Source organism: Amia ocellicauda, chromosome 12 (genome assembly GCF_036373705.1).
Source record: "Amia ocellicauda isolate fAmiCal2 chromosome 12, fAmiCal2.hap1, whole genome shotgun sequence".
Lineage (NCBI taxonomy): Eukaryota > Metazoa > Chordata > Actinopteri > Amiiformes > Amiidae > Amia > Amia ocellicauda.
In genome coordinates this window covers 32,177,939-32,198,377 of record NC_089861.1, presented here as the reverse complement: position 1 = coordinate 32,198,377, position 20,439 = coordinate 32,177,939, and the positions used below count along the sequence as shown (strand labels likewise).

The 20,439-nt window shown below is 44.7% G+C and overlaps 1 protein-coding gene across 1 annotated transcript; it reads left to right on the top strand.

Moving 5' to 3' along the window:
* Positions 1 to 1,474: 1,474 nt before the first annotated feature.
* On the top strand, positions 1,475 to 15,067 carry cblc (Cbl proto-oncogene C, E3 ubiquitin protein ligase). Its single transcript, XM_066719332.1, has 13 exons — positions 1,475 to 3,192; positions 9,047 to 9,193; positions 9,471 to 9,627; positions 9,723 to 9,844; positions 9,961 to 10,098; positions 12,574 to 12,661; positions 12,817 to 12,948; positions 13,097 to 13,294; positions 13,532 to 13,675; positions 13,760 to 13,806; positions 14,040 to 14,111; positions 14,384 to 14,439; positions 14,608 to 15,067. The coding sequence occupies exons 1-13, from the start codon at positions 2,738 to 2,740 to the stop codon at positions 14,775 to 14,777; spliced, it is 1,926 nt and encodes a 641-aa protein (XP_066575429.1). The 5' UTR covers positions 1,475 to 2,737; the 3' UTR covers positions 14,778 to 15,067.
* The last annotated feature ends 5,372 nt before the right edge of the window (positions 15,068 to 20,439 follow it).

The following is a 20,439-nucleotide window of genomic DNA, read 5'->3' as shown; positions in this document are numbered from 1 at the left end:
CCTAGACATGCAATACTGAGGTGGTCCACTAGATGGCAGCACAGTCAATTTAATCTCTTCCCGACTCGTGGCAATGGCAATGACAATAGAATGGTTACTCAGAGATTCAGGAATTCCCCCTTCCGTCTCCCCTGAACTATTGTGTATGTTTACTGTGTGTTTAATTTCTCTCTCAGACAGTTAGTATCAGTCAATCTCTCTCTCTCACTTAATTCAAATAAGCTTTATTGCTATGGCATTATGGTGTTGCCAAAGCATAAAACAAATATTGTAGTCACAGAAATACATGATAACAATAAGGAAAAACAAAACAAAAACACACAATAAATCTCTCTCTCTCTCTCTCTCTCTCTCTCTCTCTGACACACTCCTCTGACTGTGTCAGACTCACTCCTCTCACTGTATCAGACACACTCTTCTCCTTAGTGTAATACATTTTTTTTACTGCTCCTCATTTTATGACAAAAGAGTGAGGTATAAATTTGATTACATGCCGAACAACCTGGAGGGGTGTGAGAGGCTGTGGTGTGTCAGGTAGGTCTGTGCGCTCACTGACGGGGGGGGTTGTGTTTTTCTGATATAATCAAGAAGAAGGGTGTTTGGTGTGTGTGTGTGTGTATGTGTGTGAATGTGTGTGTGTGTGCGTGCATGCGTGTGTGTGGGAGGGAGTTTCAAGGATTTTTTTGTTCTTTATTTTTGACTTTTTTTTGTCAAAGGCTTTGTTATAAATAAATAAATATCTCTTATCTTTCTCTCTCTCTCTCTCTCTCTGTCAATGTGTGAAACTTATCTCCCTACATCTCCTCATCTTTTCTCCCTTCCCCTTTCATTTTGGCTGTCTCTTTTTCTGTTCAAATCCCACCCCCTCTCCGGACAGTCTGTACTACAGCTACCCTGTAAATAGCTGTTCAAGTCCTCAGTGTAAGACCGTCTGTCAATGCTCTGCCATCACTTAGTCCTGCCAATAAAGCTTTTTCACATTTGAATTGACACCATCCCCACCCCTCTCTCTCTCTCTCTCTCTCTCTCTGTGGCGAGTAGTGATGTGTCTCCACAGCACTGACAGAGGGCTACACTACAGTACAGAGGGACACACTCTTAAACACAATACTTCCTCTATCTCTCATCCTGTCTTGTTTCTCTCAGTCTCTCTCTCTCTCTTCTCTCAAATTAAAAATTAGCTTTATGGGCATAACAAGTTTACACAAGTGTTGCCAAAGCATTTACAGATACAGCAAAGAAAATTCAATATTTACAATAACAAAATACAATAAAAAAGTTAAAAACAGATTGTACAGGTGTACAGTTATTTTCCATGTAAGTACAGCCATTCACAGGGCTAGGGTGCTGTGTTGTCTCTCTTGCTCTCTGTGTGTCTTCACAACAGATGCAAACCAACCAGTTTGTCAGCATTGTACACCAGGAAACCGATAAAAGAGAAAAAAGGGGGAGGAGAGAAAGAAAGAAAGAGAGAATGTGACAGTGTGTGAAAGAGGGAGGGCAGCTTTTCGAAGACTATTCTCAAAAAGACGTATACAGAAGGAGGGGCGAAGCCAGTGTCTCTCTCTCTCTCTCTCTCTCTCTCTCTCTCTCTTTCACACACTCACTCGTTCAAAATGGAGGAAGGCCGCGGGACGAGGGACAGCCTGGGCTGGAGGCTGTAGAGTTGGACAGACGAGGGGACAGATTGTCTGTGGACACGGCAAATGAGGAGAAGCTGCAACAACTGACCACGGCAACAACAAGAACAACAAGAACAACAAGGACAACTGCAGCAACAATAATGGGGAATAACCTGACTGGTATTTCTACATTGACTTAAAAGCAAGAAAAGAAGAGACTCAATTATATGCCACTGCTTCTACTACTTTATTATTATTTTTTTTTTTTTACTATATACAGAGCATCATTTTTGCTGTACAGCTTGGCATGTTGATATTGTGCATGTATGTGTGCGAGATAGAGGGTGTGTGAGACAGTGTGTGTGTGTGTGTTTGAGACTGTGTGTGTGTGAGTGTGAGTGTGTGTGTGTGTGTGTGTGTGAGAGCGTGTGTGTTTGAGACTCTGTGTGTGTGTGTGTGTGTGTGTTTCTGTGTTCGTATTGGGCTATACTTTACTGTATTGACTGAAAAAAGTCTATACAGTCTGACTGTCTCTCTCTGTCTCTCTCTCTTGTTTTCTCCATTTCTATCACTTCAGCATCTCTCTCTTTTCTCTCCCTGATCTCTTTTTCACAGTCATTACACAGTTCCTCTCTCCTTTCTCTCTTTTTACTCCATCACGCACTCTTCTATCTCACTCTCTCCTTACCTCCCTTTCTCTACCACTCCATCCTTTTCCACTTGTCTCTTTGTCCTCACTTCCGTCTCTCACTCTCTTGTGCCCACCATCATATCTTTCTTTGTCTTCCTCCTTCCATCTACCTCTCTTGCAAAACAAAGCCTAACCCTTTCTATCTTTTGCTGAGCTTTTCTATTATATATATATATATATATATATATATATATATATATATATATAACTTCTTAGTTCTTATTGCTCTTGCCCGCTCTGTCGAAGGCTTTTTAAATCAGTCAGATATACCCCGACAGACAGACGGACGGTTGGACAAACGAAGACAAAGACAAAGACAAAGACAAAGACAGACAAAACTAACAGTAATACGGACAGACGCACAGACTCTTTGACACACTCAGACAGACGCACTAGCACAGACTCACTCGCACCCTCTCCCCCGATGGCATCCGGAGGGGGCTCTCGTAACAGCCGGCCACCCCTCCACCACCTCAGCTCTTACCCCAGCCATGCTCTCTCCCCCTCTCTGCCTCCTCGCTCCCTCTCTTCCCCTGTCCCCGTCCCCATCTCCATCCCCTCCCCCTCCCTGTCCTCCGCCGATCGCCGCGCACTGGACAAGGTGGTCCGACGGCTGGAGAAGCTCGGCCGCCTGTGTGACAACGCACGGCTAGCCCTGCGCAACAGCCCCCCCTACCTGCCGGAGCTGATGCACGAGACCCTGTCGCATCTGCGGCTGGTGTGGGGGACGCCCCGCAGGGAGAGAGGGGGAGGAGGAGGGGAGGAAGAGTGGGAGTACCTGAGGGCCCATCTGGGGCAGCTGCAGGAGAAGAGCAACAAGGCCATCCTGCTGTTCAAGGAGGGGAGGGAGAAGATGTACGACGAATCGTCCAGCTACAGGTGAGAAGGAGGGAGTGGGAGAGAAACAGGGAGGGAGAGTGAGAAGGAGAGATGATATGTATGTCTTACAGTGTGTGTATGTGTGTGTGTGTGAGTGAGAGAGAGGGACTGTGTTAAAGTGTCAGTGAGTGTGTGTGAGAGAGTGTGTCAAGTGTGGATATGTGAGAGGGATTGTGTCATTGTCTGTGTGTGTGTGTGTGTGTGTGTGTGTGTGAGAGAGAGTATGTCAGCGTGCGTGTGTGTGAGAGGGAGTGTGTCAGAGTGTCAGTGTGTGTGTGTGTGTGTGTGAGAGAGAGAGGGACTGTTAAAGTGTCAGTGAGTGTGTGTGAGAGAGTGTGTCAGTGTGGATATGTGAGAGGGATTGTGTCATTGTCAGTGTGTGTGTGTGTGTGTGTGTGTGTGTGAGAGAGAGAGTATGTCAGCGTGTATGTGTGTGAGAGGGAGTGTGTCAGAGTGTCAGTGTGTGTTTGTGTGTGTGTGGAATGTACTCAGACTAGCTCTGTGCTTCTGTTTCAGTTCCTTCAGAGGAGGGGTTAGTGTCTGGCAGCTTGACAGCAGAGAGAGCTGACACAAATACACACACTGACACAGTCACAGACACACACACTGACGCAGTCACAGACACACACACTGATACAGACACACACTGACACACTCACTGACACAGACACAGACACACACTGACATAGTCACAAACACACACTGACACACTCACTGATGCTGTCACACACACACACACTGACACTCACACAGACAAACTCACCCCGACCCACAACACACACTGGCAGACTCACACTGACACACTGAAACAGAGCAGTTCAATTATTAGCGTTGAGGACAGGAAATCAGTAATGGAAAATAAACAGATAGAGAGACCTGAAATGTCTTGTGACCGCAGAGTCCCTGAGAAGTTGTCACGGAAACAGCGGAGCAATGGCATCAAAATACTCGTAATGTTCTGGAGCCATAGAACAAAACCTGTGTCAGTTGGTTGGTCAGTTAGTCAGTGTAGTACAGTGTAGTACAGTACAGTGTAGTAGAGTTCAGTAGTTCAGAAATACAGAGATACACAAACATACTTAGAGACAGTAAGACCCACAGAGAGACAGACAATCAGAGACACAGAGAGACACACAGTCTGACCAACCAACTGACACAGGTTTTGTTCTATGGCTCCAGAACAGTGTGTCTCTCTGTGTCTCTGTGTCTCTCTCTGTGTCTCTGATTGTCTGTCTCTCTGTGGGTCTTACTGTCTCTAAGTACGTTTGTGTATCTCTGTATTTCTGAACTACTGAACTCTACTACACTGTACTGTACTACACTGTACTACAGTATACTACTGAGACATACTGAGACACAGATAGACAGAGACAGTAACATACAGTGACAATAGAAAGACAGAGAAAATGAGAGAGGGGGCCCAGAAAGAAACAATGTTTTTTATTTGTTTGATTTGATGGTGTTGCTATGGTGATGGGGTGGGGGGTGAGGGGGTTGTTGGTCAGTCAGTAACGGAACTTTCCATCACGCAGGTGACTAGCGTGATACAGGACAGGAAACGCAGCTTGTAACTTCCTGTTTACCACAGTGAGAGAGTGGCTGTGTGTGTGAGAGAGTGTGTCAGTGTATGTGTGTGAGAGTGAGAGTGTATCAATGTCTGTGTCAGAGAACATATCAGTGTGTGTGTGTGACAGAGTGTGTGTTAGTGTGTGTGTATCTGTGAGAGTGTGTGTTAATGTGTGTGAGAGAGAGAGAGTGTGTCAATGTGCATGTGCTAAAGAGTGTGTCGGTGTAAGAGAGTGTGACAGTGCATGTGTATCAGTTTGGTTTGTATGTGTGTGTCAGTGGTCAGTATTACATACAAAAAAGTCACCAATCAGTCAGTGAGACAGTCACTGGCAGATCCTCTGGCCCACTTGTTGCCTTGGCATAAGCGTTAGGGTGCTCTCTGGGCTGAAGGTTTATTTGACTGCAGTTAGAAACAAGGAAAAATAGGAACATTGAGAAGTCCAGGTGTGTTAGTGTGAATGCGTGTGCATCAGTGTGTGTGTCAGTGTGAGTGTGTGTCTCAAGATTGGTGTGCATCAGTTTGTGTCTGTGTCGTAAGTTCTTCCATGTATCAGTGTGTGTTTGTGAGTGTGTGTGTGTGTGTGTGTGTGTGTGAGAGAGAGAGAGAGAGAGTGTGTGTGTCTGTGGGCCTGAATGTACAAGTGTGTCTGTGTGAATACATGTGTGCTAAAAATATCAGCCTTGTGAAACTAAAAATAACTCTGTATCTTCACCTTTCTCTTTCTGAATCTGACTCTCTCTCCTACCTTGTGTGTTCACGGATACACACTTAAATACTGCAGTCAGTCTGTGTTACTGTACTGAAGTGTCCAGTCAGTCAGTCACTGTCACTGTACTGTAGTGTCGAGTCAGTGTAACTGTACTGTAGTGTCCAGTCAGTCAGTCAGTGTTGCTGTACTGTAGTGTCCAGTCAGTCAGTCAGTGTTACTGTACTGTGGTGTTGAGTCAGTGTAACTGTACTGTAGTGTCCAGTCAGTCAGTCAGTGTTGCTGTACTGTAGTGTCCAGTCAGTGTTACTGTACTGTAGTGTCCAGTCAGTCAGTGTTACTGTGCTTTAGTGTCCAGTCAGTCAGTCAGTGTTACTGTACTGTAGTGTCCAGTCAGTCAGTGTTACTGTACTGTAGTGTCCAGTCAGTCAGTGATACTGTAGTGTAGTGTCCAGTCAGTCAGTCAGTTACTGTACTGTAGGGTCCAGTCAGTCAGTCAGATATTGCACTGTCGTGTCCAGTCAGTCAGTGTTACTGTTCTGTAGTGTCCAGTCAGTCAGTCAGTGTTAGTGTGCTGTAGTGTCCAGTCAGTCAGTGTTACTGTACTGTAGTGTTCAGTCAGTCAGTGTTACTGTACTGTAGTGTCCAGTCAGTCAGTGTTACTGTCCTGTAGTGTCCAGTCAGTCAGTCAGTGTTACTGTACTGTAGTGTCCAGTCAGTGTTACTGTCCTGAAGTGTCCATTCAGTCAGTCAGTGTTAGTGTGCTGTAGTGTCCAGTCAGTCAGTCAGTGTTAGTGTGCTGTAGTGTCCAGTCAGTCAGTGTTACTGTACTGTAGTGTTCAGTCAGTCAGTGTTACTGTACTGTAGTTTCCAGTCAGTCAGTCAGTATTACTGTCCTGTAATGTCCAGTCAGTGTTACTGTACTGTAGTGTCCAGTCAGTCAGTCATTGTTACTGTACTGTAATGTCCAGTCAGTCAGTGATCCTGTACTGTAGTGTCCAGTCAGTCAGTCAGATATTGCACTGTAGTGTCCAGTCAGTCAGTGTTAGTGTACTGTAGTGTCCAGTTAGTCAGTCAGTATTACTGTACTGTAGTGTCCAGTCAGTTACTGTACTGTAGTGTCCAGTCAGTCAGTGTTACTGTACTGTAGTGTCCAGTCAGTCAGTCAGTGTTACTGTACTGTAGTGTCCAGTCAGTCAGTGATACTGTACTGTAGTGTCCAGTCAGTCAGTCAGTTACTGCACTGTAGTGTCCAGTCAGTCAGTCAGATATTGCACTGTAGTGTCCAGTCAGTCAGTGTTACTGTGCTTTAGTGTCCAGTCAGTCAGTCAGTGTTACTGTACTGAAGTGTCCAGTCAGTGTTACTGTCCTGTAGTGTCCAGTCAGTCAGTCAGTGTTATTGTACTGTAGTGTCCAGTCAGTGTTACTGTCTTGTAGTGTCCAGTCAGTCAGTCAGTGTTTCTGTACTGTAGTGTCCAGTCAGTCAGTCAGTGCTACTGTACTGTAGTGTCCAGTCAGTCAGTCAGTGTTGCTGTACTGTAGTGTGCAGTCAGTGTTACTGTGCTGTAGTGTCCAGTCAGTCAGTCAGTGTTACTGTCCTGTAGTGTCCAGTCAGTCAGTGTTACTGTGCTGTAGTGTCCAGTCAGTCAGTGTTACTGTACTGTAGTGTTCAGTCAGTCAGTGTTACTGTACTGTAGTGTCCAGTCAGTCAGACAGTGTTGCTGTACTATAGTGTCCAGTCAGTCAGTGATACTGTAGTGTAGTGTCCAGTCAGTCAGTCAGTTACTGCACTGTAGTGTCCAGTCAGTCAGTCAGATATTGCACTGTAGTGTCCAGTCAGTCAGTGTCACTGTGCTGTATTGTCCTGTCAGTCAGTGTTACTGTACTGTAGTGTTCAGTCAGTCAGTGTTACTGTACTGTAGTGTCCAGTCAGTCAGTCAGTGTTGCTGTACTGTAGTGTCCAGTCAGTGTTACTGTACTGTAGTGTCCAGTCAGTCAGTCAGTGTTACTGTACTGTAGTGTCCAGTCAGTGTTACTGTCCTGTAGTGTCCAGTCAGTCAGTCAGTGTTACTGTACTGTAGTTTCCAGTCAGTCAGTCAGTATTACTGTACTGTAGTGTACTGTCAGTCAGTGTTACTGTACTGTAGTGTCCCGTCAGTCAGTCAGTGTTACTCTACTGTAGTGTCCAGTCAGTCAGTGTTACTGTCCTGTAATGTCCAGTCAGTGTTACTGTACTGTAGTGTCCCGTCAGTCAGTCAGTGTTACTCTACTGTAGTGTCCAGTCAGTCAGTGTTACTGTCCTGTAATGTCCAGTCAGTGTTACTGTCCTGTAATGTCCAGTCAGTCAGTGATACTGTACTGTAGTGTCCAGTCAGTCAGTCAGATATTGCACTGTAGTGTCCAGTCAGTCAGTGTTACTGTACTGTAGTGTCCAGTTAGTCAGTCAGTGATACTGTACTGTAGTGTCCAGTCAGTTACTGTACTGTAGTGTCCATTCAGTCAGTGTTACTGTACTGTAGTGTCCAGTCAGTCAGTCAGTGTTACTGTACTGTAGTGTCCAGTCAGTCAGTGATACTGTAGTGTAGTGTCCAGTCAGTCAGTCAGTGTTACTGTACTGTAGTTTCCAGTCAGTCAGTGTTACTGTCCTGTAGTGTCCAGTCAGTCAGTCAGATATTGCACTGTAGTGTCCAGTCAGTCAGTGATACTGTACTGTAGTGTCCAGTCAGTCAGTCAGTATTACTGTACTGTAGTGTCCAGTCAGTTACTGTACTGTAGTGTCCAGTCAGTCAGTGTTACTGTACTGTAGTGTCCAGTCAGTTGTCAGTGTTACTGTACTGTAGTGTCCAGTCAGTCAGTGATACTGTAGTGTAGTGTCCAGTCAGTCAGTCAGTTACTGCACTGTAGTGTCCAGTCAGTCAGTCAGATATTGCACTGTAGTGTCCAGTCAGTCAGTGTTACTGTACTGTAGTGTCCAGTCAGTCAGTCAGTATTACTGTACTGTAGTGTCCAGTCAGTTACTTTACTGTCGTGTCCTGTCAGTCAGTGTTACTGTACTGTAGTGTCCAGTCAGTCAGTCAGTGTTACTGTACTGTAGTGTCCAGTCAGTCAGTGATACTGTAGTGTAGTGTCCAGTCAGTCAGTCAGTGTTACTGTACTGTAGTTTCCAGTCAGTCAGTGATACTGTACTGTTGTGTCCAGTCAGTCATTCATTTACTGCACTGTAGTGTCCAGTCAGTCAGTGTCACTGTATTGTAGTGTCCAGTCAGTCAGTCAGTGTTACTGTCCTGTAGTGTCCAGTTAGTCAGTCAGTGTTACTGTACTGTTAGTGTCCAGTCAGTCAGTGTTACTGTACTGTAGTGTCCAGTCAGTCAGTCAGTGTCACTGTACTGTAGTGTCCAGTCAGTCAGTCAGTGTTACTGTCCTGTAGTGTCCAGTCAGTCAGTGTTACTGTACTGTAGTGTCCAGTCAGTCAGTCAGTGTTACTGTACTGTAGTGTCTAGTCAGTCAGTGTTACTGTACTGTGTCTGACTTTTCCTCTGCCTCCTTTTCTCTGTTGACATATCCCCCCGCCCCTACAGGAGGAACCTCACCAAGCTGTCCCTGATCTTCAGTCACTCTTTGGCAGAGTTCCAGGCCTTGTTTCCAGGGGGACAATTTCAGGGTGACACCTACAGGCTGGCCAAGAGCGAGGCAGGAGAATTCTGGAGGAAAGCGTTTGGGAACAAGTGAGAGAGAAAGAGAGAGAGACTGGTTTTATTATTTAATTCGATATTGTTCTTGGTTTTTTTTTTACATCCTAACATATATTATTATAATTTTATTGTATTACTCTGTGTTGTATTGTTCCTGTGATGTAATACATTTTGAAAGCTTTGGCAACACCAGTGCACTCCAGTAATATCAATACAACTAAACTGAAATTGATTTGAGAGAGAAAGAGAAAATGAAAGAGTCTGCGCAGTGTGAGGCTTTGCACGTTTTAATCTGTGTGCGTCCGCGCAGGGTGCGTGTGCCTTGGGAACAGTTCAAGCAGCAGCTGCGCACGGTGCACAGTTTCCAGGAGGGCATGGAGGCAGTGGCGCTGCGCTCCACCCTGGACCTCACCTGCAGCGACCACGTCTCCATCTTCCAGTTCGACATCTTCACCCGCCTGTTCCAGGTACCACACACGCACTGCACACGCACCACACACGCATCTTTATCAACCCCTCATCTCCATCCTCTCTACCTTTCTCTTCCTCTGTCTCTCTCCAGCCCTGGTCCAATCTGCTGAGGAACTGGGACCAGCTCGCAGTCACTCACCCAGGCTACATGGCCTTCCAGACCTATGACCAGGTCAAAGAGCGGTTAGAGAGACACCGCCACCGCCCGGGCAGGTAGCCACTGACCACTAACCATTGACCACTAAGAACTACACTGACTGACTGACTGACTGACTGACACATTTGACAGAACAGTATCTTTGACCTCTCCCTCTCTCTCTCTCTCTCAGTTATATCTTCCGTCTGAGCTGCACTCGGCTGGGCCAGTGGGCAATTGGTCATGTGACCCATGATGGCACCGTGGTTCAGACCATCCCCCACAACTCCCCTCTGTACAATGCCCTAATACAGGGCCAACGCGAGGGGCTGTGAGTACTGACACACCGACTGTTGTTGTTTATCAGTGTGTGTTGTTGTGTAGTTGTGTGACAGTTTGCATTGTTGTGTAACAGTGTGTGTTGTTATATACCGCTCTGGAAAAAATTAAGAGACCACTGCAAATTTTTCTTAAATCAGTATGTCTACATGTATGGTCATTCCATTCCAGTGTCTGTTGAAAAAATAACTATTGACCATGCCAAAAAAGTTGAAAAGTAAAGTTTTGAGTGAGGAAAAGAAGGGTTCAATTCTGGCTTTACTGGCAGAGGGATACAGTGAGCGTCGGGTTGCTTCCATCCTTAAAATTTAAAAGACGGCGGTTCATAAGAACAAGGTCAAGCAGCAGACATTGGGGACAACAAAGCTACAGACTGGCAGAGGGCAAAAACTACTCTCCACTGACCGGGATGACCGCCAACTAATTTCAATGTCACTCAACAACCGTAGGATGACGTCAAGTGACCTACAAAAAGAATGGCAAACGGCAGCTGGGGTGAAGTGCATGGCGAGGACTGTTTGAAACAGGCTTCTAGGGGCAGGGCTGAAGTCGTGCAAAGCTAGAAAAAAGCCCGTCATCAATGAGAAGCAAACAAGAGCCAGGCTGAGGTTTGCAAAAGACCATAAGGATTGGACTGTAGAGGACTGGAGTAAGGTCATCTTCTCTGATGAGGACCACCAGATCCAGACCCTGTCATGGCCAGCCCAATCTCCAGACCTGAACCCCATTGAAAACCTCTGGAATGTGATCAAGAGGAAGATGGATGGTCACAAGCCATCAAACAAAGCCAAGCTGCTTGAATTTTTGAGCCAGGAGTGGCATAAAGTCACCCAACATCAATGTGAAAGACTTGTGGAGAGCATGCCAAGATGCATGAAAGCTGTTATATCAACAAATATTGATTTCTGAACTCTTCCTAAGTTAAAACATTAGTATTGTGTTGTTTAAAAATGAATATGAACTTATTTTCTTTGCATTATTCGAGGTCTGACAACACTGCATCTTTTTGGTAATTTTGACCAGTTGTCATTTTCTGCAAATAAATGCTCTAATTTACAATATTTGTATTTGGAATTTGAGAGAAATGTTGTCAGTAGTTTATAGAATAAAACAAAAATGTTAATTTTACCCAAAACACATACCTATAAATAGTAAAACCAGAGAAACTGATAATTTTGCAGTGGTCTCTTAATTTGTGTCTCTTAAGTTGTGACAGTCAGTAGTGGTTCCTGGCCATTTATACTGGTAGTGCGGTACCTGAATCGCTAACCACACCCACTTTTGAAATCGTTCTTTGAATAATTATGTGAAAATTAAATGTAATTCATACAAGCAGAGAATCACCTGGGACTGAGTTTTAGGCTATAAGAGAATAGACAGTAAATAGTCTACTTGAGACCATTGCAGCTAACAGCCCACAAACCATTGTGGTTGCCTACATACTTTAAAGATGGATTTAATGTATCCTATAACCCAAGTGTCCCAGACAAAAACTGCACAAGGATAAACTAAAGTCTAAAAGTCTACTCTAATTTAAACATATTTTCACAACAATGAGAAGGATATGTTAGTTTTCAAATTGACAATAAATAGGATCGACCTTCAGGAGAAAGAGGGTTGCATCCTCTTTTCAGTTTAGTCTTGTGTTTCATGTTTCTTAGTCCGTTCTGAAAAGTGTTTCAAATCTCTCACCCCTGTTTTAGTCCATATATCTAATGATGCTAACAATTGCCCCAGTCATCATGTTAACGATGACCGGGGCAATATGCAGGGAGTACAGAATACTCGTGTAGAGCAGCCACAGAGTCAAGTTTTCTCGTCACACCATGCACTTGAAAATGTCCTGTTTTACCTTTTCCCCTTTTCCTTTGTTTGTTGAGTAATGTTAATGTCTAGTCTGTCGGGGTCAAGCTGCAAATTGTACCAATTGTAATCTTTCAAATGTTGTGTTTTCAAAGAAACTACAGTTAACACAGTAGCGCAGCTGCATTGATCGCCATTTTCTCAAGCGCCTAACCGTGCAGACTGACACAAAATACCAGTACAGCGCTCAGAGTTGTGGAGTGTGAGGGGCAACGGCTGCCCCAATGAGCCTCTATTAGCGCTTCTTGCAAGTTCCCATATTTGACCACTAGGTCCCATAATAAACCTGTCTGCAGCGAGCTCCCCAGCCCCAATATTGCACAATAGCTGGATTGAGACTGAATCGCTGAAATTGTGATTTTAACTCTGAAATATCGACACTTGTTGTCTAATTTAATTCACTGATTGTATCAAAACTGGGTAATATTCATAACAAAGTAATTTATGATGTATTGATTTGGATAATGAGTTCATGAGGAAGTGTTTTTTAGTTTTTTGAGTTTTGCACATATTAATGAGATGCTCCTGGTGACAGTGTGTGTTGTTGTGTGTAGCTGTGCGACAGTGTGTGTCATTGTAAGTTTTCTGCCATGTTGTGTTGCAGCTATCTGTATCCTGATGGCAGAGACTTCAACCCAGATCTGAGCAGTCTGTACCAGCCAGTCACCCCGAGCCGAATACAGGTCACTGAGGTACAGCTCCATCAGTTTTCTGTCAGTCAGAGTGCCTGTGCCAACCCTCCTCCTCTCAGTGCAGGATCAGTGTACTGTCCTGCCCAGTCTCTCAGGGTCTATATACTGTATTAACCCCCTCTCCCTCCCTCTTCCACGCCCTCCCTCCCTCTCAGGAGCAGTATGCGCTGTACTGTGACATGGGCAGCAGCTTCCAACTGTGTAAGATCTGCACGGAGCGGGACAAGAGTGTGCGCCTGCAGCCCTGCGCACACCTGCTGTGCCTGCCCTGCCTGCACGCCTGGCAGGTGCGCCAGCCACTCGCCTCACCCGCCCGCTAATTGCTTGATGGGGGTCATTTAAAAAAAAGGCAGGGAAATCGATAAAATTGTAACTCTGCTGTCTCTCCCTCCCTCCTTGCTTCCCTCCCTCTCTCCCTCCTCTCACGCTCTGCAGAAGTCGGATGGTCACTCCTGCCCCTTCTGCCGCTGTGAGATCAGGGGCACCGAGCAAATCACCATCGACCCCTACGAGCCCCCGCCTCCCCACAGACAGGGAGCCAGAGAGGAGGGCAAGGAGGACGAGGATGAGGACGAGGATGAGGAGGATCTAGAGGATGTGGAACTGGTGATGCAGAAGGTAGCTCTGATGAAGGTGAGTGTGTGTGTGTGTGTGTGTGTGTGTGTGTGTGTGTGTGTGTGATACGAAGGGTGTTTGTCTGCTGTCTGCTTTTAAAACACATGCCGCCACAGTGCATGCTGGGACTTGAGCTGGTCAAGCATCCACACTGTCAGGATTAAATGCCAGCGATGCAGCGATGCCAGCGAAATGTGCCTATTACACCCCTCTCTCTCTCCCTCTCTCTCTCTCTCTCTCTCTCTCTCTCCACAGGCCAGTTCTCTGACAGAGTCATCTAACTCCCCCAGTTTGGCACCCCCAAGTCTGCCCCCACGCCCCAACAGCCCTGCGCCCCCCACCCTGCCCCCCCGCCCCTCCGTCTCGGACATGCTCAGAAAATACTCCAACTTTCGAACCGTGAGTTACACACCACAAGAGTGAGAGTGAAGGGAGTGGGAGTGGGAGAGGGAGAGAGAGAGTAATATTTCTGTGTTCCTGCAGGGTCTCAACAACAGTAGCACAGAGAGAGAGAGACTGGCAGTGGATAGGTAAGAGTTAAACAACACCCACACACATACACATTCTCTAAAAAATACTAGAGTCCAGTACATGGTGTATTTTATGTCTCCTCCAAGTTGCACTGGTTATTGATGTCAGTCAAACGATGGTGACCAATTTATGAATATAGCTTATATTAACTGCATTGTGCTGCATGAGTTAATTAGGGGTTATTTGATTGATTTAAGGTGTTTAATCATCTCACTCTCTATATACCCATAAGGCACTGGGATGAGAGGTCAAGCAGCGAAGAGGACAATTCTGGGGGCTCGACGCACTCTCAGTTCACAGCCAGGTCAGCACTACCCCTTACTGTTCAAATGGAACACTGTCCTGTAGTGTCCAGTCAGTCAGTCAGTCAGTGTTACTGTCCTGTAGTGTCCAGTCAGTCAGTTAGTGTTACTGTACTGTAGTGTCCAGTCAGCCAGTGTTACTGTACTGTAGTGTCCAGTCAGTCAGTCAGTGTTACTGTACTGTAGTGTTCAGTCAGTCAGTGTTACTGTACTGTAATGTCCAGACAGTTTGTCTATATTAACCCTTCACTCCTCTCTCTCTCTCTCTGTCTAGTGGAATCTCCAGCACTGAGTCACAGAGGCCCCCAGGCTCCCAGGACAGCAGAAACAGTGAGTGAGAGAATAAGATGGAGAGAGAGAGAGAGAAAGACGGAGACAGGCAAAGAGAAAGAGAGATAAGAGACAGTAGGGACAGAAAAAGATAGGAGGGACAGAGAGACAGTAACAGACAGACCTCCTCCTCTTCACACTCCTCCTCTTGCTCCTCCTCCACCTCAGGTAGTGTGCCGTGGCAGCAGGGAGCACGGGATGAGAGGGAGGAGTGGACGGCGGTGCTGCTGAGCGAGGGATACAGTCGGGCCGAGGTAGACAAGGCCCTGTCCATCTCCCCGCAGGACCTGGATCTGGCCAGAGACATCCTGCACTCCTTTGCTGGGGCACGGCTATAGACTCCCTCCATCTCTTCATCTCTCTATCTTTCTTCCTTTCTGTTCTCTGCCCATCTCTCTCCATCTCTGCTTTTCTCTCTGCTCTTCTCTGCTCCTTACCATCTCTCTCTCTGTTTCTCTCACACTTAATTTCTTTCTCTCTTTTCATCTCTCTCTTGCTCTCCTTCCATCTCTGTCAGTCACATTCAAAATTCTACCTATAAAGCAGATTTTATATTTAACATTTTGTAATCAACTGTAAAGAAAATAAACTGACTTTATTGTGTAAAAAATAAAACACTGAAGAGCAACCATTAATTCTGTATTTCATTCTATCTATCTGTCTGTTTTTGTATCTATCACTACACAGACCATTATCCCAAACCAGAGTACATCACTAAAAAATACATCTCTGTCCCGCTCATTTTCTAACACCAGGTGGAGCCAAATACTTATTTTCTTGGTCTCGCAATTGCTTTTTTCATCAACAGGTGGCAGTAGAGCCTTATTGCGCTCCAATTGCGCACAGTAACAGGTGCTTTACTTTCCGTGGTTGTGTCTGTGTATGTGTGTTACTTGTGTGCGTAAGGGTACTGTGTGCATTTGTGTTACTGTATGTGTTTTACTGTGCGTGTAAGGGTTACCGTATGCATTTTCGTGTCTTACTGTGTGCGTATGTGTTACTTTATGTTTTAAAGTGTGTTTGTGACTGTGTATGTGTGTTACTGTAACTGTGCAAATTGTGTTACTGTATGTGTGTTACTATGTTTGCATGTGTTACTGTGTGTGTTATACTGTGCATTTGTGACTGTGTGCATGTTATTGTGTGCATGTGTGTTACAGTATGTATGTCACTGTGTGTGTGTGTATGTGTAACTGTGTGCATATGTGTTACTGTGTGTGAGTGTATTAGTGTGTGTGTGGTAATGTGTTTTTAGTGTGTGTTGGCTGGGTAGGGAGAATTACAATTTTAATAATAATTGTAATAATTATTATTGAATTATTATTATTATTCTTTTTCTGTGTGGTCTCTATTGTAAAGTTTTCAGATACTACAAAACACCATCTCCGATCATCTCTCTGTCTTCACCCTGTGCTCTGTTTCTCTCTCTCTCTCTGTCTCCCAACATATTCCTCTCTCTCACTATAGATCCTTTACCTCTTCCCTCTCTCTCACATCTCTCCCTTCATTTATCCCAGAACCACCCCTCTTTCTCTCTCCCTATCTTATATCTCTTTGTTTCAGGACAGTGTTAAGTTACTGTACTGTCCAGTCAGCCAGTGTTTCTACATATCTGCACTGTATTAACCCCTCTCTCCCTCTCTCTTGCTCTCCCTCCTTCCTTCTCTGAGTGTTGATGGCAGGAATGCAGAGAATGTAAAACAGAGATGAGTGATAGCAGCAAAGGGCGAGAGCGATACTGCTGAGCGAGAGCGCTTTGGCAATACCACAGCACTCCGGTAATAAAGCTCATTTGAATTTGATTTCAGAGAGAGGGATTTCACCCCAATACAGACACTGGAAGCATTGAGTATGATTTCCCTCATGTTTTCATGGAGGTTTGGAATGTGGGATTGTGATGAAGAGGACAGGGGGCTACTGACCGGTGTGAGGACTCACAGCTGTACTCTACTGCACTATAGAACTGCACTGTACTGCACAGTACCACAATATAGAACTGTACTGTACCGCAATATAGAACTGCACTGTATGGCGCTATATACTCAAAAACTCACGCAATCATACACACTTTCAGACACACACACACACACACACACACACACACACACACAAACACACTCTCATATACATACACACACACACACACACACTCACACACACAATATACAAAACAGTTGAATACAATTAAACTCTCCTCACTCTCTCTCTCTTCTCACCTAATAGTCTGTTTTAATAGCTCTCATAAAAACTCAGCAGTGGAGGGGTGGGGGGGCACTTATATGGCCTCCCCCGAGCGACAGATTATAGACACTAGCAGCCTCATTAACTCCCTCACAGCCCCCCAACCCACTGCTCTCACAGTCTCAGCACTCTTCGTGCAGTAACAATAAACATCACCTCGAGACGAACTGAAACACTGAAACACACACAGATTAGAATGAAGCATCGAAGTCAAAATCGCTGAGCTGAACTGAGAAATGATTTAATATTAATTTGTATTTTGTATATGTTGATGGATGTTGTTAATAATAGTAGTAATAATAATAATAATAATAATAATAATAATAATAATAATAATAATAATAATAATATCATCATCCTTTCTTTGCAGAAGCATTTAGGAATTTCAAACATTACTGACACACTGACTGACACTGACTGACTGACTGACTACCACACTATCTGACACACTGACTGAAGCACCTTATATGCAACTTTCCCTCCTTCCATCTCTCTCAATTTCAATTGAATTCAAATGGTGCTTTATTGACATGACACACATTTGGAGTATTGCGAAAGGAATTACACATACACACATCAATAGTAACACTAAACACCTGAACACTACATCTGTACACACTGTGGCCATTTCGTAACACAGGGAGTGCGATAAGGCAGTGAAAATATTTGAACAGTAAATACTTATACAATAGATGCATACCTACATACATGCGTATATATTATACACCAGAAAGGTTTGGCCATTGAGGCAAAGTGAAGAGCGGGGGGGGTCCTGATGAAGTGAAGTGTAGTGGGGTGCTGATAAAGTGACAGGATGATGACAACAAAGTGAGAAGACGAGCCGGGGCACTGGGGCAACTGACTCATGGGGCATGGGGTCATCCCGATTGGCCTATTGGGGCGACTTCCATATTCGGCCACACCTTGGCCTGACGTGTTGTGCTTGTCATAAAATTAAACTTTGATTTGAGTAAATGAAATAGTCTTGTCCTATACATTCACAGTGAGAGCGCAGCTACATATACCATTTTTCATTATATATATATATATATATATATATACACTGTCTCTCTCTGTCTCAGGAGTCATCCCATCTTTTCTCTCTGGCTCATTAATTGCAGGCAGCTTCGTTAGTGTTGGGGTTTAATTGCGATCCATTAGGTGGCGTGGTCACACACCGTGTCATAACGAGCTCGGGGGGAGGTGGTGTGACTAACGAACTCACTAACGAACTACAGAAACAAACAAACAAATAAAGAAAATGACACTGTATCAGCTGCTGACACTGCAGCACAGGGAGGGAGAGGGAGACGGGGAGAGTTTTTCTACTGGTCTGTTAATAATTGGGACTATAATTGCAAGGCTGTATCTACTGTATATCCATGTTTAAGTTTATGTGTACTTCCAAATGTAATTCTTATCATTCCTGTTTCTGTTGATCATTTCTATCTCCTTCTGTAATGTTGTGGCAACACATTATATATGGCAGACCGATAAAGCACCTGGAGTTGAACTGAACTGAGAGAGGGAGGATGGGCGAGGGTGTGTGGGGATGGGCGAGTGGGGAAAGGGGGTGGGGAGAAAAAGGGATGGAGAGATGGTAGGAAGGAGGGAAAGACTCTCACTCTCTCTCCCCTCTCTGTGTTATATTCAGTTTTTATTTCTTGACTCTACCTCTCCCTCTCCCACTCTCTCTGCAGTGCACTTTCTGTTACATTGTGGAATTACGGTCAGGAACCCTCTCACCCTTCCTCCCTTCCTCCCTCCCTTCCACTCCCACAATTCCCTGGTACCACACACTACACACCTTTCTGACATAACATAAAACATCACAACTATTAATCAATCACACACTCACACACACACACACACACACTCTACCCCCCTCCGTCTCTCGCTCGCTCACAATGTTAATCTCTCCCCTGTCCTCTCCTCCTCTACCTCCATCTCAGAACCGATTCCATTTCATTTTAATTTCCTAATGGGTGAGCTGTGTGGGGGAGGGCGGGATACACAGGCGGATATGACAGTGTGACGGAGTGCTCTGGCAGGCTGGCTCGGACCTGTTGTGTCCAGGAGGCGATGTTCCCACGGCAATGTGGCAAGTGTGCGACCAGTGTGACAGGGCTTTCGGGGGAAAGTTCCTTAAGGTGTCAAGTTCTTTCTGCTTATCAACATCGCCCGTCGGTCTCTGTGGGCTGATCTTCAGTTGGATGTGTAGAACTATTTTCTTCCACAAATGCAGTCAGAGTCTGGAGTCAGCAGGTTTTTATAATGAGTCAGTCTCCCTCTGAATTCAGACCATCATTTGACATACATTTTTAGTTTAATGAACAGCATCTCCATATATGGAACATGCAGACAAAGCATGGACAAAAGCAATGATTTCATACTTCTGCTTTTGATCCCCCTGAGGTTATTATTGGGTCAAGAAGTCATTCTGTATCCAGGACAGATGCCAGCCTTGCAGATGCTACTGCGGTTTTATATATTAAGGATTGACGAGCAACCTGTCTGCTGAGATTATGGACAGATATGTTTTGGAGTAAATGAGTAATGCAGTCTGCTTGTATTTTTGGGATGGTACTGTCTGTAAAGCACACAGTGACCAGCTCACAGGGGTCTGAGTAAAATTCTGAGAGAGAGAGAGAGAGAGAGAGAGAGAGTCAGAGAGAGACAGAAAAATGTACACAGAGACTCAGAGAGACATACGGAGAAAGTTAAGGCGGGACAGAGTGAGGGTGGGAGAAAAGGATTCCCAATAAAATTGTAAATAAAAGTCGCAAAAGCACTAACGGAAGTGCAGGAACAGGTTTACAGAAGGTGTCCCGTAAATCGATGTGATCATAAATACGTAATTTTTGTAAACTTTTGTAAACTTACGATACCGATTTTTCATAACTATAACAAAAAAGGTAAAGATGCTTTATTCACGTTTTAATAACTAACGATCAATGTTATGTACTTATATGAATAACACAGCATTGTCACAAAAACAATCTACAGTGTGACATCTGTCTCTGCTCCTCCTCTCCTCCAGCACGGGACTGGATTTTTTAAACAAATACATACACATTTTTGTATTCGTATTTAGAAATACGGCATAGAATTGTCTTTACATTTTAGTCACAGTGCAGAGAAAGTAGGCCTAACATAAATCGTGTTTTAACAATTATAAGAGTGATCACGTATAATATATCAATGTTATTAATTCAATGGTTTGGTGTTGTGTGGGTTTAGATTCTCCACTCACTCTACTTAACTAACTCAAAAACTCCTTGAATTGAGTAGGACAACTTACAATTAGGGAAATAAAGATTTTTAATTATGTATAATTATAACTAAATATGCCTTTCTCCTCATTCACATGCACCCACTCACACACTTTAATCTTCATCTTCATTTACATACAATTTTAGCCACATTTTGGCAAATGTACTACATCACAAACACTCACTCTCATACTCTGACACACACACTCACACATTCATACACTCTGACACACACACATTCACTCACTCTCACACTCACTCACTTACATACTCTGATACACACTCACACACAGTGCCAGTCGGACTCATGCAATATTACATGTGCACAGCCCCTGACAGCACCCTGTTGGATACGATAGGCTTTCCCCACCCCTCATGCCTGCCCCCAACACACCCTGATCGGACATCCAGAGAGATTCGATTGCTGCTGATAAGGGAGTATTGATCAGTGTGGCGTAAGCTGTTCATTGATTGTGTGGAGTAATTA